Source organism: Eubalaena glacialis, chromosome 2 (genome assembly GCF_028564815.1).
Source record: "Eubalaena glacialis isolate mEubGla1 chromosome 2, mEubGla1.1.hap2.+ XY, whole genome shotgun sequence".
NCBI classification, from domain to species: Eukaryota; Metazoa; Chordata; class Mammalia; order Artiodactyla; family Balaenidae; genus Eubalaena; species Eubalaena glacialis.
Window position 1 is genome coordinate 13,038,157 of NC_083717.1, and position 23,809 is coordinate 13,061,965.

Here is a 23,809-nt window from a genome sequence, read left to right on the forward strand (position 1 = left end):
CTTAAAAAAGCATTTCCAGTTTTGCAAAAAGAGTCACGGCAAAGTATGTTCCTCTTTCCTCTGGTTGATTTTTTTCTTTACTTCAGAAAATTCTGATTTACCCACAACTTTCCAAGCAAAACTCAGTTACATAAAGGAAATTATACCAGCATTATATGTTGTCATAACATGCCAGTTATTACTCAGTTCATGAAATGAGTCTCCAGCTCCAGAAGGTACGTACCCTGAGTGTAAGAATTAGAAATCCATTTTAGGCACTTGAGATAGAAGTATAGGGGAAGGGGTTACATTTTAACAAAGAAAATTAGAATTCTCAGGGCTTAACTGCATTAAAAAAAAAAAAAAGGCTAGCAATTATCAGGTATCCAAACAGCTGGAAGACAATAGCTCTGGGTTTTTGCCTTCTTCTCTTACTACTTAGGTGTGGTGGAAAAGCAACTTTCTAACTATTTCTAACCCCCAGCTCCAGCCACCCAGCAGCAGAGGCAGGGACTCAGCCTTGCTCCTATAGCTAGCACTTTGCTAGGAAAGCTGATGAAATGGAATGCTTCTAAAAATCGATGCTGGAAACACTCACCAATGCCGAGTTTAACATAATTTTTTAAAAATGATCTGAGTAGGAAACATTTTTTTACTACAAATAACCAGTCATCTTTGTTGTCTCTTCTGCTGTGGTTAGCTTCAGTAAGTACCATGCTAGAAGGATCGACAATGGGGCTTGTTTGTGTTCATTCCTTTTGATTGACTATAAAATCTTTTTCAACCCAAGTTTTTAGCATTTGGGACAAACAGGTCAAATCTGACTCTATTTCCTCCTCAAAACCATTAATTTTCAGTATCTTTTAGCTCAAAAAGTCCAAAGTAAAAGCTATACAGACCTCAAAAAAAATCCATGAAACACTTTCATTCATGTCCCATTTCCCTCACCAAACATAAGTTGGAAAAAAGAAATCACAATGTACGGTACGTAATAGGCTAAAGAAATAACAGCAATTAAAATTTATAAAAAATAAAATTAAATTACAAAAATAAGGTTGATTGTCATAGAGGAAAAGTCAGGCAGCATTTAGTCCTAATTGACCTCCCTGTGTTGACAAAATGGAACTATATTGGCAGAAGACAAAAATCTCATAAATAGATAATTGAGAGAGATCTGAAGGCAGCTTCTTTTAGAACTACTTACCATCCTAATTTTCTATGATTTTATATAAAACGATGTAAGCCAGGCAAACTCACATCAAATCAAGAGAGCTATATACACTGGAGGCCTTTTAGAGTATGTTAGATAATATATAAATCTAAATGCACTGGAGATAGAAGTGTTTTTGTGTCATAAGATTTTCGCACTGGCATGACTACACTGGAAAAATCACTGAATATGTTGTTTTCAAATTGCTACTTACTATGACCCAATATTCTAGAAATGTGTGTGCTTTCATACAGATGATGATGGACCTGAATTTAGGAAATTACCATGTCAAAGATTGTAGCTATTAAAGGAACATAATTTTGTTTTGATGCTTATGCATTTCAGCTACGTTTCTATTGGACATTGTTAGATTTTTAGTCATTCCATTAAGGTCTTATAAAATATTTGTGTGGGAGTATAGAAAAAGAAAGAAAGGGTAAGAGACAGATGAACTATATTATGGGGATGGAGGAGGATTTATTTCAAGTAAGAAAGGGGTAATTTTAGCCACAATGCCACAAAACAATAATAAATGAGTGTTAAAAACTAACGTACTGAGATGGTTAATTTTATGTGTCACCTTGACTGGGCTAAGGGATGCCCAGTCAATAATGGTGAAACATTATTTCCGAGTGTGTCTGTGAGGGTGTTTCTGGAAGAGGTCAGCGTTTGAATCCATAGACTGAATAAAGATCCCTCTTATCAACGTGGGTGGGCATCATCCAATCCATTGAGGAACTGTACAGAACAGAGGAGGAAGGGTGAATTTGCTCTCTGCTTGAGATGAATTTGCTCTTCTCCTTTCCTTGGACATCAGTGCTCCTGGTCTCACACTGGGACTGACCTTTACAACCTTGTTCTCCACGTCACAGACAGCAGATCGTGGGACTTCTCAGCCTTCATAAGCTCATGAGCCAATCCCTATAATAAATCTCACATATATATCTCCTATTGGTTTTGTTTCTCTAGAGAACCCTGACTAATACTCATACCATATTTAGGGAAGGTAAATAAAATTTTTTTTACTCTTCTTTATTTATTTAGATTTATTTTTTTTGAGGTTACATTGGCCTGTAACATTATATAAGTTCATATGTACATTATATTTCTACTTCTGTATACACTATGGTGTGCTCACCACCAAAAATTTAATTTCCATCCGTTACCATACAGTTGATCCCCTTTACCCATTTCCCACTCCCCCCCCCGCCCCGCCCCTTCCCCTCTGGTAATCACTACTCTGTTCTTTGTATCTATGCATTTGTTTTTGTTTGGTTGGGCTTGTTCATTTATTTTGTTGGTTTGTTTTTTATATTCCACATAAGAGTGAAATCATAGAATATTTGTCTTTCTCCATCTGACTTACTTCACTCAGTATAATATCTTCGGGGCCCATCCATGTTATCGCAAATGGCAATAATCATTTTATTTATGAAAGTTGCCTTCTAAAAATTTTTACTGTTTCATAAGGCAACCGTATCTTCTGTAGAGGAAATAGCAAGGCTTTGGGGTCTAACAGATCTGGCTTTAATTTCCAGCTCATCTAGTTGAATGAATATGTGTACCCAGGAAAATTAGGGAAACTTGCAGAGCTTCAGTTTCCTCATTAGTAGATGGAGTATCTAGACAATTAAAATTTTAAATGAATATAAATCACATGCCACAGTGTTTGGAATACGGAGGACATTCCTTTTCAACCCTTCTCCATAAGTATTTACCCATATATGTTGTTTTCAATGAACTTTTAAAATGTTTCTCGATTTATCTAATGTTTATGTCCTTTTAAAATTGGTTCTTTAAAATTTTTTTCTTGATATACCAATATTTGTAGAATGTCTTTAATATTTCCAGCATTAGCCAGTTTTCTTTGTTCTGGAACCTTCTACAAGAGTTAGCCTGTTACCTGCATCAAATGGCCTGCACATTTTCCCAGCAAGCCCAGAAACCCTCGAGATTTTGTAATGTCTTTGGAAAACAGGCTCATCTGCTGACTCTTATTTTCATAAGGGTTCCTGAGGAATAAATAACTCAACATAGAAGCATCTGAAAGAATATGTAAACTGCCTTGAAAGCCAGGAGATTACAATGAGCACATCTTGGACTGTTAAATATCCCATAAACAAGTCCCTGTTGAATGAGTCTTTTTGTACTTACTTTGCATTAGCAGGATTACAAGTGGTCAGATTCGCCAGGGCAAGGGCCGAAGCTTCCCTTACCTCTTCATTGTCACTTTTTAGTAACTGAATTAACTGTGGGATCCCTACAGAAAAAGAAAGGTAAAATGTGACTTTACAGACATCCATGTGAACTAGAATATGGCAACCTAAAAATGTTCAAAGTGGCCTTTTCCAGTTTGCTTACCCTGATTATTGAAAAATTCTTTGCTGCCCGAATTCTCACACATTGCCGAAATAGCTTGGGAAGCGGCAATTTTAGTTCCATCGTTTTCAGAACCCAGAAGGGTTACAAGGCATTTTTCAACTTCTTGTTCGTGAAAAAGTTTTCTATTTTCAGCTTTCATAAACCAAAAGGGGAAAAAGAAAAATCAGAATTTTGCTGCAAAAACTGTGCAAGTATAAAGACTTCCCCATCCAAAATATGATAGGAATTCAAACTATTTGTTAGCTTTAGTGACAGTCTAAAATATTATACCTATTTATCCTTTAGAACACAGTGATTATGCAAAATGAATTATGGGCATTGCATTTTTTTCATATTCCCTCATATGATATCAATACTATGGCAGAGAAAATTCTATAATAAGAAAGAGGCAAGCTTCAGACTTAGCAAGAACTTATTTAACATCAATCATGTGCCTGTCATGGTGCTGTGTTCACACGCACTGTCTTCTCACTGAATACAAAAACATGTTTATTTTAAATACAAAGCCCTATATTTGAAGAATGCCTAAGACGCACAAACCTGTGAGCTGGATGCTCAAGAGCAGAGCGGAGAGGAGGAGAAAGTCAAAATGAGTAATAAAGTATTGATATGATCCCAAGTCTTAAGGAATTTATGATCATCTTTTATCTTGTTACAATACATGCTGACATAGCAAAAATTATAATAATTACTTAATTGCTAAGTTGCCATAAACATAAAATAACATAAACATAGCACAGTTCTGTTTGAAAACAAAGTTATGACTCTAAGTACATACCATGATATTAACCCCACTATAAAACACGAAATTAAAACCAAAACCAAAGTATTTTTAATGTTCTTTTTGTTCCCGATGTTCCTCTATTTAGTTTGATTTTTTAATAAATGACAATCTCATCACTATACAAAAGCAAATACTGCATTGAATTAAATTAGAACATTAAACAATTTTTGTTGTGTGTTCTACAGTTAATTCTAAATAAATTACTATTTATTAAAAGCATGTACTAGAAAAAATATATATTAAACCAAACTCAGTTTTAATGCTATAATAGAACCAGAGACAAGTTGGAAAAGAAACAGCTTACAAATAATTCCTTGCTAATTTATTTACAGTTCTTAAGAAAATTTTGTCATAGGTTTGGTTCTCATTAATTAACCTTTATAAAGTCAATGTAAATGATTAAAATGGAAGAATGTGTGATATGTGCTCTTAGGATGTTGATATACAAGAGAAGAATATTTTGTTAGGATAAAGATCTCTGCAAAAACTGCTGATACTACCTTAGATTACATCGACATGTGGAAATAGTTCACTACTTGTACATATTTTAATTAACTTTTTTCCCAGAGATATCTTCAGAAATTATAGCAACTAGGTTTCCACTTTTATTGATTTTTGTCTTCTTTCAACAATGATTTTTAAAAATTACCTTTTTCACAGAAGCAGTATCACGGTCAGATGTCACCACCTTTGCAAATACTGTTTTGGCCTTTGTTCCTCTGATACACAGATGTATGCCTGAGCAATCTGGCCATCACTGGCACAAGCTAAGTCACTAACACTTCTGTTCATTCGTCTTAAACCAATCATGAACCATGTCCTGTAATCCTATCATTTTAATCCCTGCTCCTTTCATTTAAAACTGGAATTCAGTCAGGCCATAACTGTTTCATTAAAAAGCTGCGATTAATACTTAAATCTCAAGTATATGGCCCCTAAAATGTTTTAAAATATATGTTGTCCTTATTAGTTTTCCCTGAATAAACAAGATCTCAAACTTTTCCAGAATCTCTGACTTAAAATGCCCAGATTTATAATTAAGACTTCCGAGATGATGCTCAATCAGCTTTCCTAAACAGAACACTCTGAGTGGATTCTATCAAGAAAATCGACCAAAAGAATTAATTTGAAAAGACTAACTTTGGAGTATGTGATGGTTACAATAAAAAAACAGTGTATAAACAATTATTGGAATAATTTTTAAAAAATAATTTAAATACTGTGGGCAATTAGTTTCTCAACCCTGCTGGGAGTGTTCTCAAAATCCAGCTGTGTTCACCAAACCTCAAAAGTGCTGACTGCAGCGTGGCTATAATGGATTTAAAAGATGAATTAACATATTAACCAAGTACCCTCATTGAATTGCTACACTGAGAAGTATTTACGTGTTAATTACACAGAAAATAAAGATGGCAAGGTAATTATGCTACTAATAGAATAATGTCCTTTAAAAATAACATTTGTTCAGTATCACTAAATTTAAAAGCATGAGGTTTTGTATCTGAAAATAAATCTGTATGTAATGATGCTTTTCTTTACCCATTCTCAGAAGTTGCTAGTGGGCCACCTGTGCTCCTGCTGAGATGTTAATGCCAGTTCATAAAGCTCATGGCAACATGGTAGTTAACACCTTCCTCCTCCTGGTGCCAGGTCAAAGGCATACAGATTTAGGGGTGCATATTAAAACTTTACTCAGCAAACAAAACTTAAAGAGTGTATATTATGTGTTTTTGTTTCAACTGTGTTTTTGACATGCAATGACAATGCTAACCCTAACCCTAGCCTACAAAAAAATTTTTTATGATGATGGAAGGTAAAAAGAGAATGTTATAAATGAATACGGAACAGTATAAGGAGCAACATTTATAAAAACCTACTTATGAATGGAGTTAAGAAAATATAAACTGGACTACATCAAAGTTTAAAATGTCTGTGCATCAAAAGACACAGTCAGTAGAGTTAAAAGGCAACCCACAGAATGGGAGAAAATATTTGCAAGTCAGATATCAGATAAGGAGTTAATATCTAGAAAATATAAAAACTCCTACAATTCAATAACAAAAAAATTTTAAACCCAGTTTAAAAATGGGCAAAGGATTTGAATAGGCATTTCTCCAAAGAAGATTTTTTAAATGGCCATTTAGCACATGAAAAAGATGCTCAACATCACTAAACATGAAGGAAATGCAAATCAAAACACAAAGAGATACCACTTCACACCCATTAGGATGGCTACTATTAAAAAAAGAAAAAAAGACAATACACCAAGTGTTGGCAAGAATGTGGAGAAATTGGAACCCTTGTGCCCTGTTGATGGGAATGTAAAATGGTGTAGCTGCTATGGAAAACAGTATAGCAGTTCCTCAAAATAGTAAACGTAGAATTACTGTATGACTCAGCAATTCCAGTTCTGGGTATATACCCTAAAGAATTGGAAGTGGGGGCTCAAAGAGATATTTGTACATCTGTGTTCATAGCAGCATTATTCACTGTACCCAAAAGGTGGAAGCAATCCAGGTGTCTATTAGCGGATGAAAGGATCAACAAATGTGATATAATCATACAATGGCATATTTTTCAGAGTTAAAAAGGAAGGACATCCTGACACATGCTACAACATGAATGAACCTTGAGGACATTATGCTGAGTGAAATAAGCCAATCACAAAAGGACAAATATTGTATGATTCCACTTATATAAGTACTTGTAGTCAAACTCACAGAGACAGAAAGAATGGTGGTTTCCAAGGACTGCAGGGAGGGAGAACGGGGGAGTTATTTATTCATGGGTACAGAGGGTTAGGCTTGTGAGACGAAGAGGCCTGCAGCTGGATGGTGGTGATGGTAGCACAACAACATGAATGTATTTAATACCACTGAACTGTACGCTTAGAAATGGTGAAGTCGGTGAATTTTATACTATGTGTATTTTACAATTTTTCAAAAAAGAACAGAACTCATCTCCTTTCCTTCAATCAAAACCCGCTCTTCTTGAGTTCCCCATTTCTGTGAGTGGCACCATTCTACGTCCAGCTGTCCAAGCCAGAAGGCCTTGTCCTTGGCATCACCTTCTTCTTCCCTCAACCCACAAAGTCATTCAACAAACCCATATGGACCCTCAAGCACCGTGCTGCTGGATCTCCTTGCAAACGCCTCTGAGTCCATCCCGACCACCTCGGCTCTGTTTCAGGACCCCTCCTCCTCTCACCTAGATCACCGCAGCAGTCTCCTTCCCGGTCTTCCTGCATCTGGTCCTGCGCATGTCTAATCTCTTCTCCACTTTGCAGCAAGAGTGCTCTTTCTCTAAAAAGTGAAAATCTGTAGGGTTCCCTCCCCTCTCTAAGTCACTTGAGGGATGCTTTGTTGCCATGAAAATAAAGTCCAAAGCCCTTAAACTTGGCTCGTGATGCCCATTAGCACGTGGCACCTCATTACTTCTCCAGCCTTGACTCTCAGTTTTCTGCTGCACTCTATTCACTGGCCATTCTGAAAACTTTCAGCTCTGGAACTCACCACGCTCTGTCCCTCTCTGGCCATTACACACTGTCCCTTCTCCTCAGAGCACTGCTGAGCCTCCCCAACCCACCAGGACCTTCTTTGCCCAGCCAGTTTCCCTCATCTCCTGTAGGTCCGAGCCTGTAAATCACCTGTTCCAGGAAGGCTTGTCTGACCCGAGTCTGCGTTAGGTGGACCCTTCTGGGGGATCCTGTTCCCCATCATCAGGCACGTTTAACACGGCATCACGACTGCCTGCTTACTTGCCTGCCCTGGGTTTGTTGATACAAACTGGGGGCTTAATAAACATTAATAAATGAATTCATAAACAGATCCAGATAGGCTGTAGCTCACTCACAGACACATCCCTAGGTCACTGCAGTGCCAGTAGCGTAATTAGTAGTAGAACTAGAGTGCAAGAGCTCTCCACCTCATGCTCTTTTCACTACTGTATCGCGTAATGGGTAATAAACTCACGAAACTTGTATCACAAGAGGGGCCGAAACCCAAAGAGAAGTTGAGATACGTAAAAATTTTAGTTTTGACATTGCTCATGTCTTTCCATTGCCCTCTCATCTGGTCTCAAATAACTAAGAAGGCCTGAGATAGATGGAGAACAGAACTGACCAGGTAATGACAAGGCCTAAGTTCCTTTTGGGAGAATTCTGAATTAAGCAATTTTGCCAAAATTAATTTTACAGGCTGTCTTTAGATTTGGCCTGTATGATGTAAGTCACGAGGCCCCTCTCTACTGACTTTGTACTGGGAGGTGAAATTTGGCACACTGCATTAAAACTTTGAAGAAAGCCAGTATGGGTTGAAAAGGAAATGTTTCCCATAATATACACATAGACATATATACAGATGTGAGTATATATGTTTAGAATATAAATCACTTAAACTAGTCAAAGCTGTCATCATTTGTAAGAGGGGTGATGTGGAAGGGGGAAAATAAAATCACATCTTTTATTAAATAAAATACTCCAAATATACATAAATTGAAACTATAATTTTATCTTCAGTGTTCATGATGTAATTAATCTCTCATATTTTACAGATTTATGTCAACATAGCTTGCCAGTGAAATGAAAATTGTATTTTGTGTATAGTATGAGCATATTATTTTTCACAGCTATACAACATGGAACAGCTAGACTCCAGCTGCAACTCGAAATTACTGTATAGATATCATTCCAAATGTGGATTTATTGAAATGACGTTTTCGGGATCACAAAGAGTGCATACATTCTGTAAAATTTCAAAATCAGGAGAAATAAAAGCTTAAAACTTAATTTAGGAATGAACTGTTTAAAAAAAAGGTTATAATTAAATCATATTGAGTTTATTAAATCCTTGACAAAGCAATCTCTACTTTTACTTATTAGCATTGAGATGAATTTTGATCTTAAATAGTAAGTATAGCACTATCCTCAAATGACCATCTAAAAGCAGACAAATCCTCTAGCGTTTTTTAGTACTAATTGAAATCAAGACTACAGGAGGAAATAGGTATGCTTAGTTTATACAAAATGAGACATACGATCATAAGCGGCTTTAGTAATTGCTCTTGCTGCATTCTTTTGAATATCAGGAATTGTAGAGTTTTCTGCGAATGATAGGAGCTTCTTAAGATCCCCTGTCTGCTGAATCATCACCATGGTATCCATATCTTCAAGGCAATTGGCCAACACGGAAAGCGCTTCTATATGAAGGTCACTCAATTCCTAATAATAAAAGCAAACACAACTTTAGAAAAGTGTAATAAAAGCAATCCATACTTTCCAAATTTTATTACAAGAGGGACTCAGGTCAGTCAGAACATAATGTAATTAATTTTGTTGTGACAGAGGCCCAAGGAAACAGTTCTGTCTATTAACGTGACGTCTCTCTCCCTGACCATTAGTCCCATCTCTTCTCATTTCCCCTATTCCAAAATGTTTTACAGATAAAAAATAGTTGCTGGAAACTTCCAGTAATGGTATCCAAGTGATGTTGCTCAAGCAGCCTTCCACCGACAACAAGTTTAAAATCTAAAGAAAATATTTTTTGAAAAAGCAGACAGAAGCTGAAGGAAAGTATATTCCTTAAAATCTCCAATTGGTAGAGGGAGGTATTGTGAGTGTGTGGCTTTCTTGCCTGAGGAATCTCCAGAATCCCCATAGCAGTGGAAAACTGAAGCCTTTTCTGAACAGTTAGAAATTTAAGGTAGAAATCACAGCAAGGATGCTCCACTGCCATGGTATTCTACACAGCAGTGGTTTTGATCAAGAAACTCACTTCACAGCAAAAGAAATGCAGCAGTGGGCAGATGGTCACAGAAATCACTGGCTTTCCCATGTTCCCTACCATCCTGAAGCAGCTGGCTTGATAGAATGGCCTATGGAAGACACAGTGACAGCGCTAGCTAAGTGGCTATAACTTGCAGGGCTATATATTCTCTGGAACAGCATCCAGTATACGTTGCTGTTACTCCCAGGAACCAAGGAGTGGATATGGGAGTGGCACCACTCACTATTACCCATGGCAATTCAGTAGCAAAAATTTTGCTTCTTGTACCTGTAACCTTATGCTCTGCTGATCTAGAAATCTTAGATCCAAAGGGAGGGATACTTCCACCCGGAGACACAACAATGAGTCCACAGAACTAAAAGCTAAGACTGCCACCTGGCCTCTTTGGGAGCCTCATGGCTCCGAATCAACAGGCAAAGAAGAGTTACTGTGCTGATTGGGGTGATTGATCCCACCTATCCAAGGGAAATTGGATTGCTACTCCACAACAGAGGTGAGGAAGACTATGCCTGGAATACAGGGGGTCCCTTCTGGCATCTCTTAGTAATACCATACCCTGTGATTAAGGTTGATGGAAAACTATAATGACCCAATCTGGGTACCACTGCTAATGGTCCAGGCTCTTCAGGAATGAAGGTTTGGGTCACCACATCAAGTAAAGAATCAAGATGAGCTGAGGTGCTTGCTGAGGGCAAGGGGAATATGGAATGGGTATCGGAAGAAGGTAGTTATGAATACCAGCTATAACCATGTGATCAGAAAAGATCAGTTACAGAAAAGAGGACTATAATTGTCATGAGTATTGCTTCCTTATTTTGTTATGAATGTGTGTGTGTGTGTGTGTGTGTGTATGAAATATCCTTTTCTTCTCTCTCTTATCCCCTCAGGCAACATGAGATGTACTGCCTTTACAATATGGTATTTAAGTACAGTTAATTTTACATCTTATTATGGTATGTCAAGGAGAAGAGTAAACATCATCCAAGGACTTTGCGTCCTCCTATGGGGAAGGGGACAGTGTGTTTTTGGTTGTCCACAGGACAGCTGGACCATGTTAAGTAGAAGTATGATCTTGTTTTTGTCTTTATTTGGAGATTAATGATTTAGGAGCTGTGTATGGATGCCAGATTGACTAGCGATGGACTTGTGATGGTTAATATTTATGTTTTAACTTGGCTAGGTCACAGTATCCAGATATTTAGTCAAACATTATTCTAGATGTTTCTGTGAAGGCATTTTTTAGGTGAAATTAATATTTAAATCAGTAGACTGAGTAAAGCAGGTTACCCTCCATCATGTGTGGTAAATGACTCTTCTTGCTTTACCCTAGAGAAAACTGGGGCAGACAAAGGTTAAAAGACTAATTCTAGGTGTTTCAAGAAAACATAAGATCACAAACAAAAATTTAAAAATCTTAAATCTTCTAAATCAGAAGATTTAAAAAAATTAAATTATTTTAGAATGTCCTCTACCATTAGTCTGATTTAATTGTGCTGGTAAACTATGTAGCAATAAGCAAATTAGTCCATTCTACTTAGCATCATGCTTAAATATCATAAAATTTCATTTAAAAAATATTCTATAATTTGTATTTTATAACAACACTTAGGAGAGATACATCTCCTCATAGAGAGTTGAATGAATGTTACAGGTACCTTAGTTTCTAGGATCTTAATAAGGTGGTCCACTCCTTGACTGTCTCTTAGCATTGCCTGGCACTCCTTATCATTTGTAACAACACCTAAGGTTTTGAGTGCCAACAGCTGAATAATTGGATATTCTGACTTCAAGAGATCTAATATAGGAGGGATTGCATTTAGTTCTTGAAGTGTCGCTCGGCACTGAAAATCCTGCCAGGAAATATAAATGTACAAATAAGTGATTTTTAAAGCAAAATACAGTCTCAAGAATGTAGAGATTCTATTTTCTAACAAAGAACATTATAAGTTATAATGTTCCCATCTTTTATTCTGGATTTGCTTCCAAAATAACTCACAAACAAATATAAGCAAACCCTGGATTGACAACACCAAAATATTCATTTTAACTATACAGACCTTGTCAATAGTAGGAAATAGGCATGATCTATGACTTCTCAGCAGCTACTGTTTCTTTATTATACAGCAAATTCCTCTTACTACAAACAGCATCACAATAAAATCTATGCATAATGAAATTCTTTTCACACTCTATACCCTGTTTCAAATAGTAGTCGATAAAATGAAATGATGGTATCAATTCCTTATTATCGTCATTCAAATGGATGGTTTATAAAATGCTAATCTGCATGCAGTGCTGTTGGCAGGACCTGTGCATGCAAATTTACATCAGGTTTAGTTCTGACACATGACCTTAATTTAAGACGTTTACCAGATCAAGGGGTCATTAGAGTCCAGACAAGTCGCTCTGCATTGTGTGCCTGTAATCCTGGGTGAGTGGTGGAGGGAGGGTCGTTGGGGTGAGTGACAGAGAAGACAAAGGAAAAAAGTCATGAAAAGCCCCCAAACTCTGACTACTAAATCATGACATTTTAAATCAAAACAGGGTAAACTTAAAATAGAATTAAAGACAGAATAGGCCCCACTTCCAGCTTATCTTCCCTCTGTCTATCCCTCAACTGGCCTCTCATAGTCAGCTTCCTTCAGACATAAAAACTGTAGGTTGCTGCTTTCTATGGGTTGAATTGTAACCCCCCCTCCCAAATATGTTGAAGTCCTAGTCCTCAGTACCTCAAAATGTGACCTTATTTGGAAATGGGATCGTTGCAGATGTAATTAGTTAAGCTAAGGTCATGGGGGAGTAGGGTGGGTAATTAGTGGTGTCCGTATAAGATTGGTGTCTTTATAACAGGAGGCGAGAGAGCCGACAGAGGGAGAGATTGCAGTGATGAGGCTGCAAACCAGGGACCGCCAAGGATTCACAGGTACCACCAGAAGCTGGGAAGAGGTAAGGGAGGATTCTACCCAGAGTCCCAGACGGAGCACGGCCCTGATGACACCTTGATGTCAGAAGTCCAGCCTCCAGAACCGTGAGGGAATAGGTTCCTGTTGTTTTAGCCAGTTTGTGGTACTTTGTTACAGCAGCCTTAGGAAATGAATACACTGTTATTAACTAGTCCTTCTGTTATGAAGAATAGTGGAGGTAAGTCTTTTCATTTCCACTTGATAAAAAATATAGAGAAATAGACTTAATGAGGAGTCTTGGCATGAAACACACAAACACGTTTGCAGGATTATTTAGGCCTATAGGATGAAGTAAAGTCACCAGAGAAGGGATATGGCTGCACTTGCTCTTCAGGAAGAGTAAAGGTAACACCAGTGGGGGCCCAGCTACGTGGCAAGGACATGCCAGGGCCAGGGTTGCATGCTTTGGGTGCCTTTTGGCATGAGTGCCTTTGTCCTCTTTTTCTATATATTTTGTCTAGATACTTTGCTTCTCAATGAACCCTCCTTCACCTTTGCTTCCATATCTCTTCTTTCACATTCTCTTGACGGCTGCTTAAAATGGTGTCTTGTACTTCCAGTTGATCTAAAGCTTATCAAACGCGTGTGGGAATTGTTCAGGAACCTGAGCAGGAAAAGAAGCAGAGAAGGCTGTCCAAAGTGGCAGCAAGCTGACCTGCTGGGGGTGTGAGGGTGTGTGTGCTGGGTTGGGGATTGGAGGGGAGGGGCCAGAGGACAGGACAGGTTGTGGGCGGAGGACGGGTAGGGTGTTTCTTCCATTATGAAGGAAAGCAGCACAGTGAGGTAGCATCTTGCAACTGTGAATGATGAGTTCTGTTCAGCAAAACTCAACTTTTCACCAACAAATAAGCCGAATCCAAAATCTTGGTACATTGCATAAGGCAGATGATACAACCAATTGGATCACCAAGATTAGATCAACAGGTAACTGCCTAGGTCAAAACTAGTTCAACACTAATATTAGATTTCCTGTTTTGGAAGAAATAGTACTTACCTAGTATAATCCTGCCTTAATTTGCAAGCCATTCTATTTTTTTTTAAATTTATTTATTTTTATTTATTTTATGGCTGTGTTGGGTCTTCGTTTCTGTGTGAGGGCTTTCTCTAGTTGTGGCAAGTGGGGGCCACTCTTCATCGCGGTGCGCGGGCCTCTCACTGTCGCAGCCTCTCTTGTTGCGGAGCGCAGGCTCAGTAATCGTGGCTCACGGGCCCAGTTGCTCCGCGGCATGTGGGATCCTCCCAGACCAGGGCTCGAACCCGTGTCCCCTGCACTGGCAGGCAGACTCCCAACCACTGCGCCACCAGGGAAGCCCCCATTCTATTTTTTTAAATGCCCTTTTATGGGGGACAATTACTTACAAAACGTGAAAACTGAAAGGTATCGACTCTAAACTTCCATTTTTTTTTTCCTCTGAATGATAACTACTAAATAGTACTGAGAAGGAGTGATTAATTAAAACTGGACCTTTTTTTAAAGCTTTGTCCTTTTTTTAATGGGAAAATAAATTCTATAACCAGCTTTTGTCAAAACTCATTGTTGGAAATTAATCTCACCTGGACCAAGTTGTAAATGCACTCGATAGAATTCTTCTTCACGTCCGGGTCTGGGCTGCTTAGCAGTCTGATGAGAGGCTCTAATCCACCTTGTTCAAATATTTGCACTTTGCTGGTATACTCTGCAGACATGTTTGCTAGGCAAAGACTAGCAAACTCATGGATAACTACTTCCTCTGTGTATCAAAAACAAATAACACAAGTATGTAAAGGCTTATTCAACCATTACGTTAAAGCACGCTGTGAAAACCAAAGCTCCACAGATCTTACCTTGGTTGGAGCCCATCTTGGTTTGAGAGAGTTTAATGACAATACAAAATTGGTGTTTCATTAACTATTTTCAATCAGTACTTTAATCAGATGTGAAAAATAAACCATTCCCCATTTTTGAAATATTGATAGATGGAGGATGCAGAGTTACCTTCTGCGGCCAGCTGAGCAATCACAGAATTCATGACATCTAACTCCCTTAACAATTTTTTGACATCATCTACAAAAGAAGAAACAGAATATTAATGTTTATTAATTATAATAATAATGGCAATGTCTGTGGAATAGTTCCTTATGAGATAGGTCTATGATTACCTAATTTTACAGATAAGGAAATTGAGGTTCACAGTCACACAGCAAGTAAGAGGTGGGGACGGGTTTCACACCCAGGTCTGTCTGACCCCAGACAGACTCTAGCCCATGTTCCTTGATTGCTCTGCTGTACGACCTTCCAAAACACTAGAAAAGATAACCATAAATGCACGAAAGTGCCTAGAACACCATCAGTAAAGTTGAGTTACTGTGCCCTACACTTGCTTATGATATAACAGTAATTCTTTTTGTTTTGTTTTGTTGGGAGGATATTTTTAAATTTAGATTTTAATAAAACTAGTATAAAATGCAAATAAGAATTATCCTCAGCCTTTTCGCATAAATACATCTTGTATATGTTCCATTTGCTTATCAGAAATGCCAAAAATGCTTAAAAATAAGTGTATTAATTTTTTAAAGTTCACTTTTGTATTATTTATAGGAGCCTAATTAAAGCTAGACAATTATGCCCCTACTTCTTTCTTGCCATCCTTAACCCCCTTTTTCTGAGAAATAAGGCATAGCTGCTACTTTAGTTTTGCAGTTTCTCTTCTTGGTCGAGTATCTCTTCTGTAAGCCAAAATTAGTCTTACCAGGAGTTTGGAAAAATTCACTTTGCAGCAGCTGAAGCAGATGGTCTCGGGAATTAACCGCTGGATACGTTTGCCTTTTCTTGGACACCTTTTCCTGTGGGATTCAGGGATATGGCTGTTCCTCAACCTGTCAAAACTTCTTTCTGTTCTGTTCAGAATGGCTCAAAGAGGGCTAGCGAACTTACAGCTAGCTATATATGCACATGGATAGGCTTTCAGCACAAAAGAATAATTGAGTTTTGGGGAAGTGTAGGACTTCATTTTACAGTCGAAACTCCTCTGAAAAACACATTACCTCCACAGGTCAAGAAATAATAGCCATGGCATAATAGTCAGATCCTTCCAAGTGTCCTGGTAAACTAGGCAGAGGCGCCCCCTCTGGAAAAGCATGCTGTCATTCTCTTCTCACTCTTATGAGTCCAGTCTGTGTTGTTTGCAATGATTTTTTGGAAGGCTGTACCAAAGTTCCCTATTTTTACATGCTTGAAGAAAAGCATTTCTGGGCTTTTAGATCTCCAAGTACATTCTCCACTTAGTATACAAAATAATCTTCCATCTACTTCAAAGTTTCTGCTACAACGCTGACCATGAGGTCAGGAAGATTCAGGCCCTGTGTACTCTCTGCTCCTTGTGTTTCTCTGCAGGAAGCATCTGCTCCCACAGGGAGAGGCCCCCTTGCTGCATCTATATGTGCCACCACCCCTTGGTGTGCCCAAACAAGTTAAAAGTTTTCATCAGAGGATTCTCTGGGCCACGAAATTCACTTCTACATATGAATTTAGCCCAGGTCTGTTCAACAACAGATCTAGTAGGTTTGTCCACTACACCACTTTCTTAAGGCTCAATGGATCATTCAGATTCAATGGCAGCTCTTGTAAATTGGTGGCATAGCTGATTAATTTGTTATTCAACTATTTGACACCAGATTGTTCAAATAATCCTTCTGTTCTTGAGGTTAAATCAGCAGAAATAATGGATAAGCTGCTACTTCTGTCACTTTAAATATAATATTGATCTCTGTCCCCTTCTTTCTCAGCAGAGAACCCTCTCAGATATGGCAACTTGGACCTGTGGTTGGGCCACATGAACACGTTCTAGGCAAGCAGTGTGACACCTACAATTCTAGCTTGTTTCAGAACTGCCAGCACCTTCCTTCCCAGAGTATCTTCATGACATCTGTTGTTGTTTTTTTTTAAGTCATCAATTTTATACACATCAGTGTATACATGTCAATCCCAATTGCCCAATTCATCACACCCCCACCCCCACCCACCCGCCGCTTTCCCCGCTTGGTGTCCACACGTTTGTTCTCTACATCTGTGTCTCAATTTCTGCCCTGCAAACAGGTTCCTCTGTATCATTTTTCTAGGTTCCACATATATGCATTAATATATGATATTTGTTTATCTCTTTCTGACTTAACTTCAATCTGTATGACAGTGTCTAAATCCATCCACATTTCAACAAATGACCCAATTTCATTCCTTTTTGTGGATGAGTAATATTCCATTGTATATACGTACCACATCTTCTTTATCCATTCATCTGTCGATGGGCATTTAGGTTGCTTCCATGACCTGGCTATTGTAAATAGTGCTGCAATGAACATTGGAGTGCATGTGTCGTTTTGAATTATGGTCTTCTCTGGGTATATGCCCAGTAGTGGGATTGCTGGATCATATGGTAATTTTATTTTTCATTTTTTAAGGAACCTCCCTACTGTTCTCCATAGTGGCTGCATCAATTTACATTCCCGCCAACAGTGCAAGAGGGTTCCCTTTTCTCCACACCCTCTCCAGCATTTGTTGTTTGTAGATTTTCTGGTGATGCCCATTCTAACTGTTGTGAGGTGATACCTCATTGTAGTTTTGATTTGCATTTCTCTAATAATTAGTGATGTTGAGCAGCTTTTCATGTGCTTCTTGGCCATGTGTATGTCTTCTTTGGAGAAATGTCTATTTAGGTCTTCTGCCCATTTTTGGATTGGGTTGTTTGTTTCTTTAATATTGAGCTGCATGAGCTGTTTATATATTTTGGAGATTAATCCTTTCTACGTTGATTCAATTGCAAATATTTTCTCCCATTCTGAGGCTTGTCTTTTCGTCTTGTTTATGGTTTCCTTTGCTGTGCAAAAGCTTTGAAGTTTCATTAGGTCCCATTTGTTTATTTTTGTTTTTATTTCCATTACTGTAGGAGGTGGATCAAAAAAGATCTTGCTGTGATTTATGTCAAAGAGTGTTCTTCCTATGTTTTCCTCTAAGAGTTTTATAGTGTCCAGTCTTACATTTAGGTCTCGAATCCATTTTGAGTTTATTTTTGTGTATGGTGTTAGGGAGTGTTCTAATTTCATTGTTTTACATGTAGCTGTCCAGTTTTCCCAGCACCACTTACTGAAGAGACTGTCTTTTCTCCATTGTATATCCTTGCCTCCTTTGTTGTAGATTAGTTGACCATAGGTGCGTGGGTTTATCTCTGGGCTTTCTATCTTGTTCCATTGATCTATATTTCTGTTTTTGTGCCAGTACCATACTGTCTTGATTACTGTCGCTCTGTAGTATAGTCTGAAGTCAGGGAGTCTGATTCCTGCAGCTCTATTTTTTTCCCTCAAGACTTCTTTGGCTATTCGGGGTCTTTTGTGTCTCCATACAAATTTTAAGATTTTTTATCTGTAATTTTCTTTTTTTGTAGTATCTTTGTCTGGTTTTGGTATCAGGGTGATGGTGGCCTCATAGAATGAGTTTGGGAGTGTTCCTTCCTCTGCAATTTTTTGGAAGAGTTTGAGAAGGATGGATGCTACCTCTTCTCTAAATGTTTGATAGAATTCACCTGTGAAGCCATCTGGTCCTGGACTTTTGTTTGTTGGAAGATTTTTAATCACAGTTTCAATTTCATTACTTGTGATTGGTCTGTTCATATTTTCTATTTCTTCCTGGTTCAGTCTTGGAAGGTTATACCTTCCTAAGAATTTGTCCATTTCTTCCAGGGTGTCCATTTTATTGGCATAGAGTTGCTTGTAGTAGTCTCTTAGGATGCTTTGTATTTCTGCGGTGTCTGTTGTAACTTCTCCTTTTTCATTTCTAATTTTATTGATTTGAGTCCTCTCTCTCTTTTTCTTGATGAGTCTGGCTAATGGTTTATCAATTTTGTTTATCTTCTCAAAGAACCAGCTTTTAGTTTTATTGATCTTTGCTATTGTTTTCTTTGTTTCTATTTCATTTACTTCTGCTCTGATCTTTATGATTTCTTTCCTTCTGCCAACTTTGGGTTTTGTTTGTTCTTCTTTCTCTAGTTCCTTCAGGTGAAAGGTTAGATTGTTTATTTGAGATTTTTTTTTGTTTCTTGAGGTAGGCTTGTATAGCTATAAACTTCCCTCTTAGAACTGCTTTTGCTGCATCCCATACGTTTTGGATCATCGTGTTTTCATTGTCATTTGTCTCTAGGTATTTTTTGATTTCCTCTTTGATTTCTTCAGTGATCTCTTGGTTATTTAGTAACGTATTGTTTAGCCTCTATGTGTTTGTGTTTCTTACGTTTTTTTCCCTGTAATTCATTTCTAATCTCATAGCGTTGTGGTCAGAAAAGATGCTTGATATGATTTCAATTTTCTTAAATTTACTGAGGCTTGATTTGTGACCCAAGATGTGATCTATCCTGGAGAATGTTCCATGCGCACTTGAGAAGAAAGTGTAATCTGCTGTTTTTGGATGAAATGTCCTATAAACATCAATTAAATCTATCTGGTCTATTGTGTCATTTAAAGCTTCTGTTTTCTTATTTATTTTCATTTTGGATGATCTGTCCATTGGTGTAAGTGAGGTGTTGAAGTCCTCCAGTATTACTGTGTTACTGTCGATTTCCCCTTTTATAGCTGTTAGCAGTTGCCTTATGTATTGAGGTGCTCCTATGTTGGGTGCATATATATTTATAATTGTTATATCTTCTCCTTGGATTGATCCCTTGATCATTATGTAGTGTCCTTCCTTGTCTCTTGTAACATTCTTTATTTTAAAGTCTATTTTATCTGATATGAGTATTGCTACTCCAGCTTTCTTTTGATTTCCATTTGCATGGAATATCTTTTTCCATCCCCTCACTTTCAGTCTGTATGTGTCCCTAGGTCTGAAGTGGGTCTCTTGTAGACAGCATATATATGGGTCTTGTTTTTGTATCCATTCAGCAAGCCTGTGTCTTTCGGTTGGAGCATTTAATCCATTCACGTTTAAGGTAATTATCGATATGTATGTTCCTATTACCACTTTCCTAATCGTTTTGGGTTTGTTTTTGTAGGTCCTTTTCTTCTCTTGTGTTTCCCACTTAGAGAAGTTCCTTTAGCATTTGTTGTAGAGCTGGTTTGGTGGTGCTGAATTCTCTTAGCTTTTGCTTGTCTGTAAAGCTTTTGATTTCTCCATCGAATCTGAATGAGATCCTTGCCGGGTAGAGTAATCTTGGTTGTAGGTTCTTCCCTTTCATCACTTTAAGTATATCATGCCACTCCCTTCTGGCTTGTACAGTTTCTGCTGAGAAATCAGCTGTTAACCTTATGGGAGTTCCCTTGTATGTTATTTGTCATTTTTCCCTTGCTGCTTTCAACAATCTTTCTTTGTCTTTAATTTTTGCCAATTTGATTACTATGTGTCTCGGCATGTTTCTCCTTGGGTTTATCCTGTATGGAACTCGCTGCGCTTCCTGGACTTGGGTGGCTATTTCCTTTCCCATGTTAGGGAAATTTTTGACTATAATCTCTTCAAATATTTTCTCTGGTCCTTTCTCTCTCTTCTCCTTCTGGGACCCCTACAATGCAAATGTTGTTGTGTTTAATGTTGTCCCAGAGGTCTCTTAGGCTGTCTTCATTTCTTTTCATTCTTTTTTCTTTACTCTCTTCCGCAGTAGTGAATTCCACCATTCTGTCTTCCAGGTCACTTATCCGTTCTTCTGCCTCAGTTATTCTGCTATTGATTCCTTCTAGTGTAGTTTTCATTTCAGTTATTGTATTATTCATCTCTGTTTGTTTGTTCTTTAATTCTTCTAGGTCTTTGTTAAACATTTCTTGCATCTTCTCAATCTTTGCCTCCATTCTTTTTCCGAGGTCCTGGATCATCTTCACTATCATTATTCTGAATTCTTTTTCTGGAAGGTTGCCTATCTCCACTTCATTTAGTTGTTTTTCTGGGGTTTTATCTTGTTACTTCTTCTGGTACATAGCCCTCTGCCTTTTCATCTTGTCTATCTTTCTGTGAATGTGGTTTTTGTTCCACAGGCTGCAGGATTGTAGTTCCCATGCCATCTGTTTTAACTGCATTCTTTTTTTAAAAACATTATTTTTTTGAAGTATAGTTGACTTACAATGTTATGTTAATTTCTGCTGCACAGCAAAGTGATTCAGTTACACATATATATACGTATTTTTTTCCATTATGGTTTATTACAAGATATTGAATACAGTTCCCTGTGCTATACAGTAGGACCTTGTTGTTTAGCCATTCTATACATAATAGTCTGCATCTGCTAATCCGAAACTCTCAATCCATCCCTCTCCCACCCCCATCCCCCTTGGCAACCACAAGTCTGTTCTCTATGTCTGGGAGTCTGTTTCTCTTTCGTTGATAAGTTCATTTGTGTCATATTTTAGATTCCACATGTAAGTGGAGTCATATGATATTTGTCTTTCTCTTTCTGAATTACTTCCCTTAGTATGATAATCTCTAAGACTCCACACAAAAAACTACTAGAACTAAGCGATAAGTGAATTCAGCAAGGTAGCAGGATACAAGATTAACATACAGAAATTGGTTGCATTGGTTTACACGAACAATGAAATATCAGAAAGAGAATGTAAAAAAAAAACAATCCATTTTAAAATCGAATCCAAAAAATAAAGTACTTAGGAATAACTTGACCAAGGAGGTGAAAGACTTACATGCTGAGAACTATAAAACATTAATAAAAGAAACGGAAGATGATTCAAAGAAATGGAGGGACTTCCCTGGTGGCTCAGTGGTTAAAAATCCTCCTGCCAATGCAGGGGACATGGGTTCGATCCCTGCTCCGGGAAGATCCCACATGCCGTGGAGCAACTAAGCCCGTGTGCCACAACTATTGAGCCTGCATGCCACAACTACTGAAGCCCATGCTCCTAGAGCCTGTGCTCCACAACAAGAGAAGCCACTGCAACGAGAAAAGCCTGCGCACCACAACAAAGAGTAGCCCCTGCTCGCTGCAACTAGAGAGAAAGCCTACGTGCAGCAATGATGACCCCCAAAAATAAATAAAATAAAGTAAATAAATTTAAAAAAAAAGAAATGGAAAGATATCCCACGCTGTTGGATTAATTCTTATTCACAATTTTTTTGTTGCATAATATTGACCACCTAATTTACTCTTGATCTTGTATACTCTTTTTACATCAACCTTTTCCTAAGATGGCAAGCTCTTCATATTGCCTTAAGTCAGGCATCTCCAACCCCCGGGCCACAGAATGGTACCAATCCGTGGCCTGTTAGGAACCGGGCTGCACAGCAGGAGGTGAGTGGGGGGCGAGCAAAGCTTCATCTGTATTTACAGCCGCTCCCCATCGTTCACATTACCGCCTGAGCTCTGCCTCCTGACAGCATTATGGTGAGTTGTATAATTATTTAATTATATATTACAATGTAATAATAATAGAAATAAAGTACACAATAAATGTAATGCGCTTGAATCATCCCAAAACCATCCCTTGCCCTCCCCCCCAACCCCGGTCTGTGGAAAAATTGTCTTCCACGAAACCGGTCCCTGGTGCCAAAAAGGTTGGGGACCGCTGCCTTAAGTAATGTAACGTCTGGGCTTCCAAGGCTACTTCTCCTCACGAGGATCCTAGTGAACTCTCTCTTTAGCTGAACTCTCTCTCTTCATTAAATGAGTCTCTGTTATATGGCCTCATTGAACTAAATACAAACTGGAAGGTGAAAGAAGATAGCAGCTCCTGTTTGATAAAAAGGTTTAACAAAGTAATTTAAATTCCTATCTTGAATGACCCAGGCATGGCACAAGCACATAGCTCAATCACTCTAGCAAAAAAAGAAAAAAAGAATTTATTTGCAACTGCAAAAGGGAAAGATGGTTCTCATAGCAATCCTTTAGCACCTGGAATGTTGGAACATTCTGTTGGTTCATCCACTATGAGCATAGTGGTGGAAAACCGTATGAAAATACAAATTTCTGAAGAAGCATCAGTTATTTTAAGACTGTCCAAAGATGATGATTTAACCATGCAGCTTCAGAGGTGCATTTATTTACATATTAGTCTGGAAACATGACTTTGCATTTAGGTCAAATGACTTGTTGCTCATTTTTTATTCCAAGTTTCCTTGGACATGTATGAAAAGTGACGCACTAGCTATTGTGTTGGCTCTCTTACCAAAAAAGGAGCTCCACAAGCAGTTGAGGATGCCATGTGTTTTATCCATGTCATCAGATAGTTCAAATAGAAAATCAGGTAAGTTAATCCCAATAATGGTTTGATTTTTTTTCACCCACTTCACAGAATCAAAAGAAGGTCCTTATAAGTTCATGCAGTATACTTGAGACCCAAGCACTCAGTGGAGACCTTCAAGACAGCAAAGCTCTTTCCATGGGTAAGCTTTGCAGTTGCAGACTGCACTGGTCTAGCGCTGGTTACAGCCCAGCCAGCCAGCTTACAGATTGTGGTTTGACAGGTCTAAGGGAGCCATCTCATTTAGCACCCAAATGTAACAGTATTCTTAACATTTGGGGGCCACAGATTCCTTTAGAAACTCATGAAATTCAACTTAAAAACCTACTCAGAAAAATTTGCAAACTAATTGTAGGGTTTCACAGATGATAAACTCATATATATTAGAAGATGAAAATACAAAATAAAATGCATAATAGAAATTAACATAAAAAAGGGAAAAAAATCATAGAGACCTGGATATTAAATTGAAAATATAAATGTAAACAGGAAATTATAACTCTCCTTT

General features: G+C 38.0%; 1 protein-coding gene across 2 annotated transcripts in view; it reads right to left on the reverse strand.

The window, feature by feature from the left end:
* The window catches only part of ARMC3 (armadillo repeat containing 3), an 89,086-nt gene that overhangs the window by 47,922 nt on the left and 17,355 nt on the right, over positions 1-23,809 (reverse strand). For both annotated transcript variants that reach the window (XM_061181591.1, XM_061181590.1), the window contains exons 4-9: positions 15,077-15,145; positions 14,656-14,831; positions 11,794-11,988; positions 9,390-9,573; positions 3,551-3,703; positions 3,344-3,449 (exon numbers count right to left, since the gene is read on the reverse strand). In XM_061181591.1, the coding sequence (XP_061037574.1) occupies positions 3,344-3,449; positions 3,551-3,703; positions 9,390-9,573; positions 11,794-11,988; positions 14,656-14,831; positions 15,077-15,145 (883 nt within the window). The remainder of the gene's footprint in view (positions 1-3,343; positions 3,450-3,550; positions 3,704-9,389; positions 9,574-11,793; positions 11,989-14,655; positions 14,832-15,076; positions 15,146-23,809) is intronic.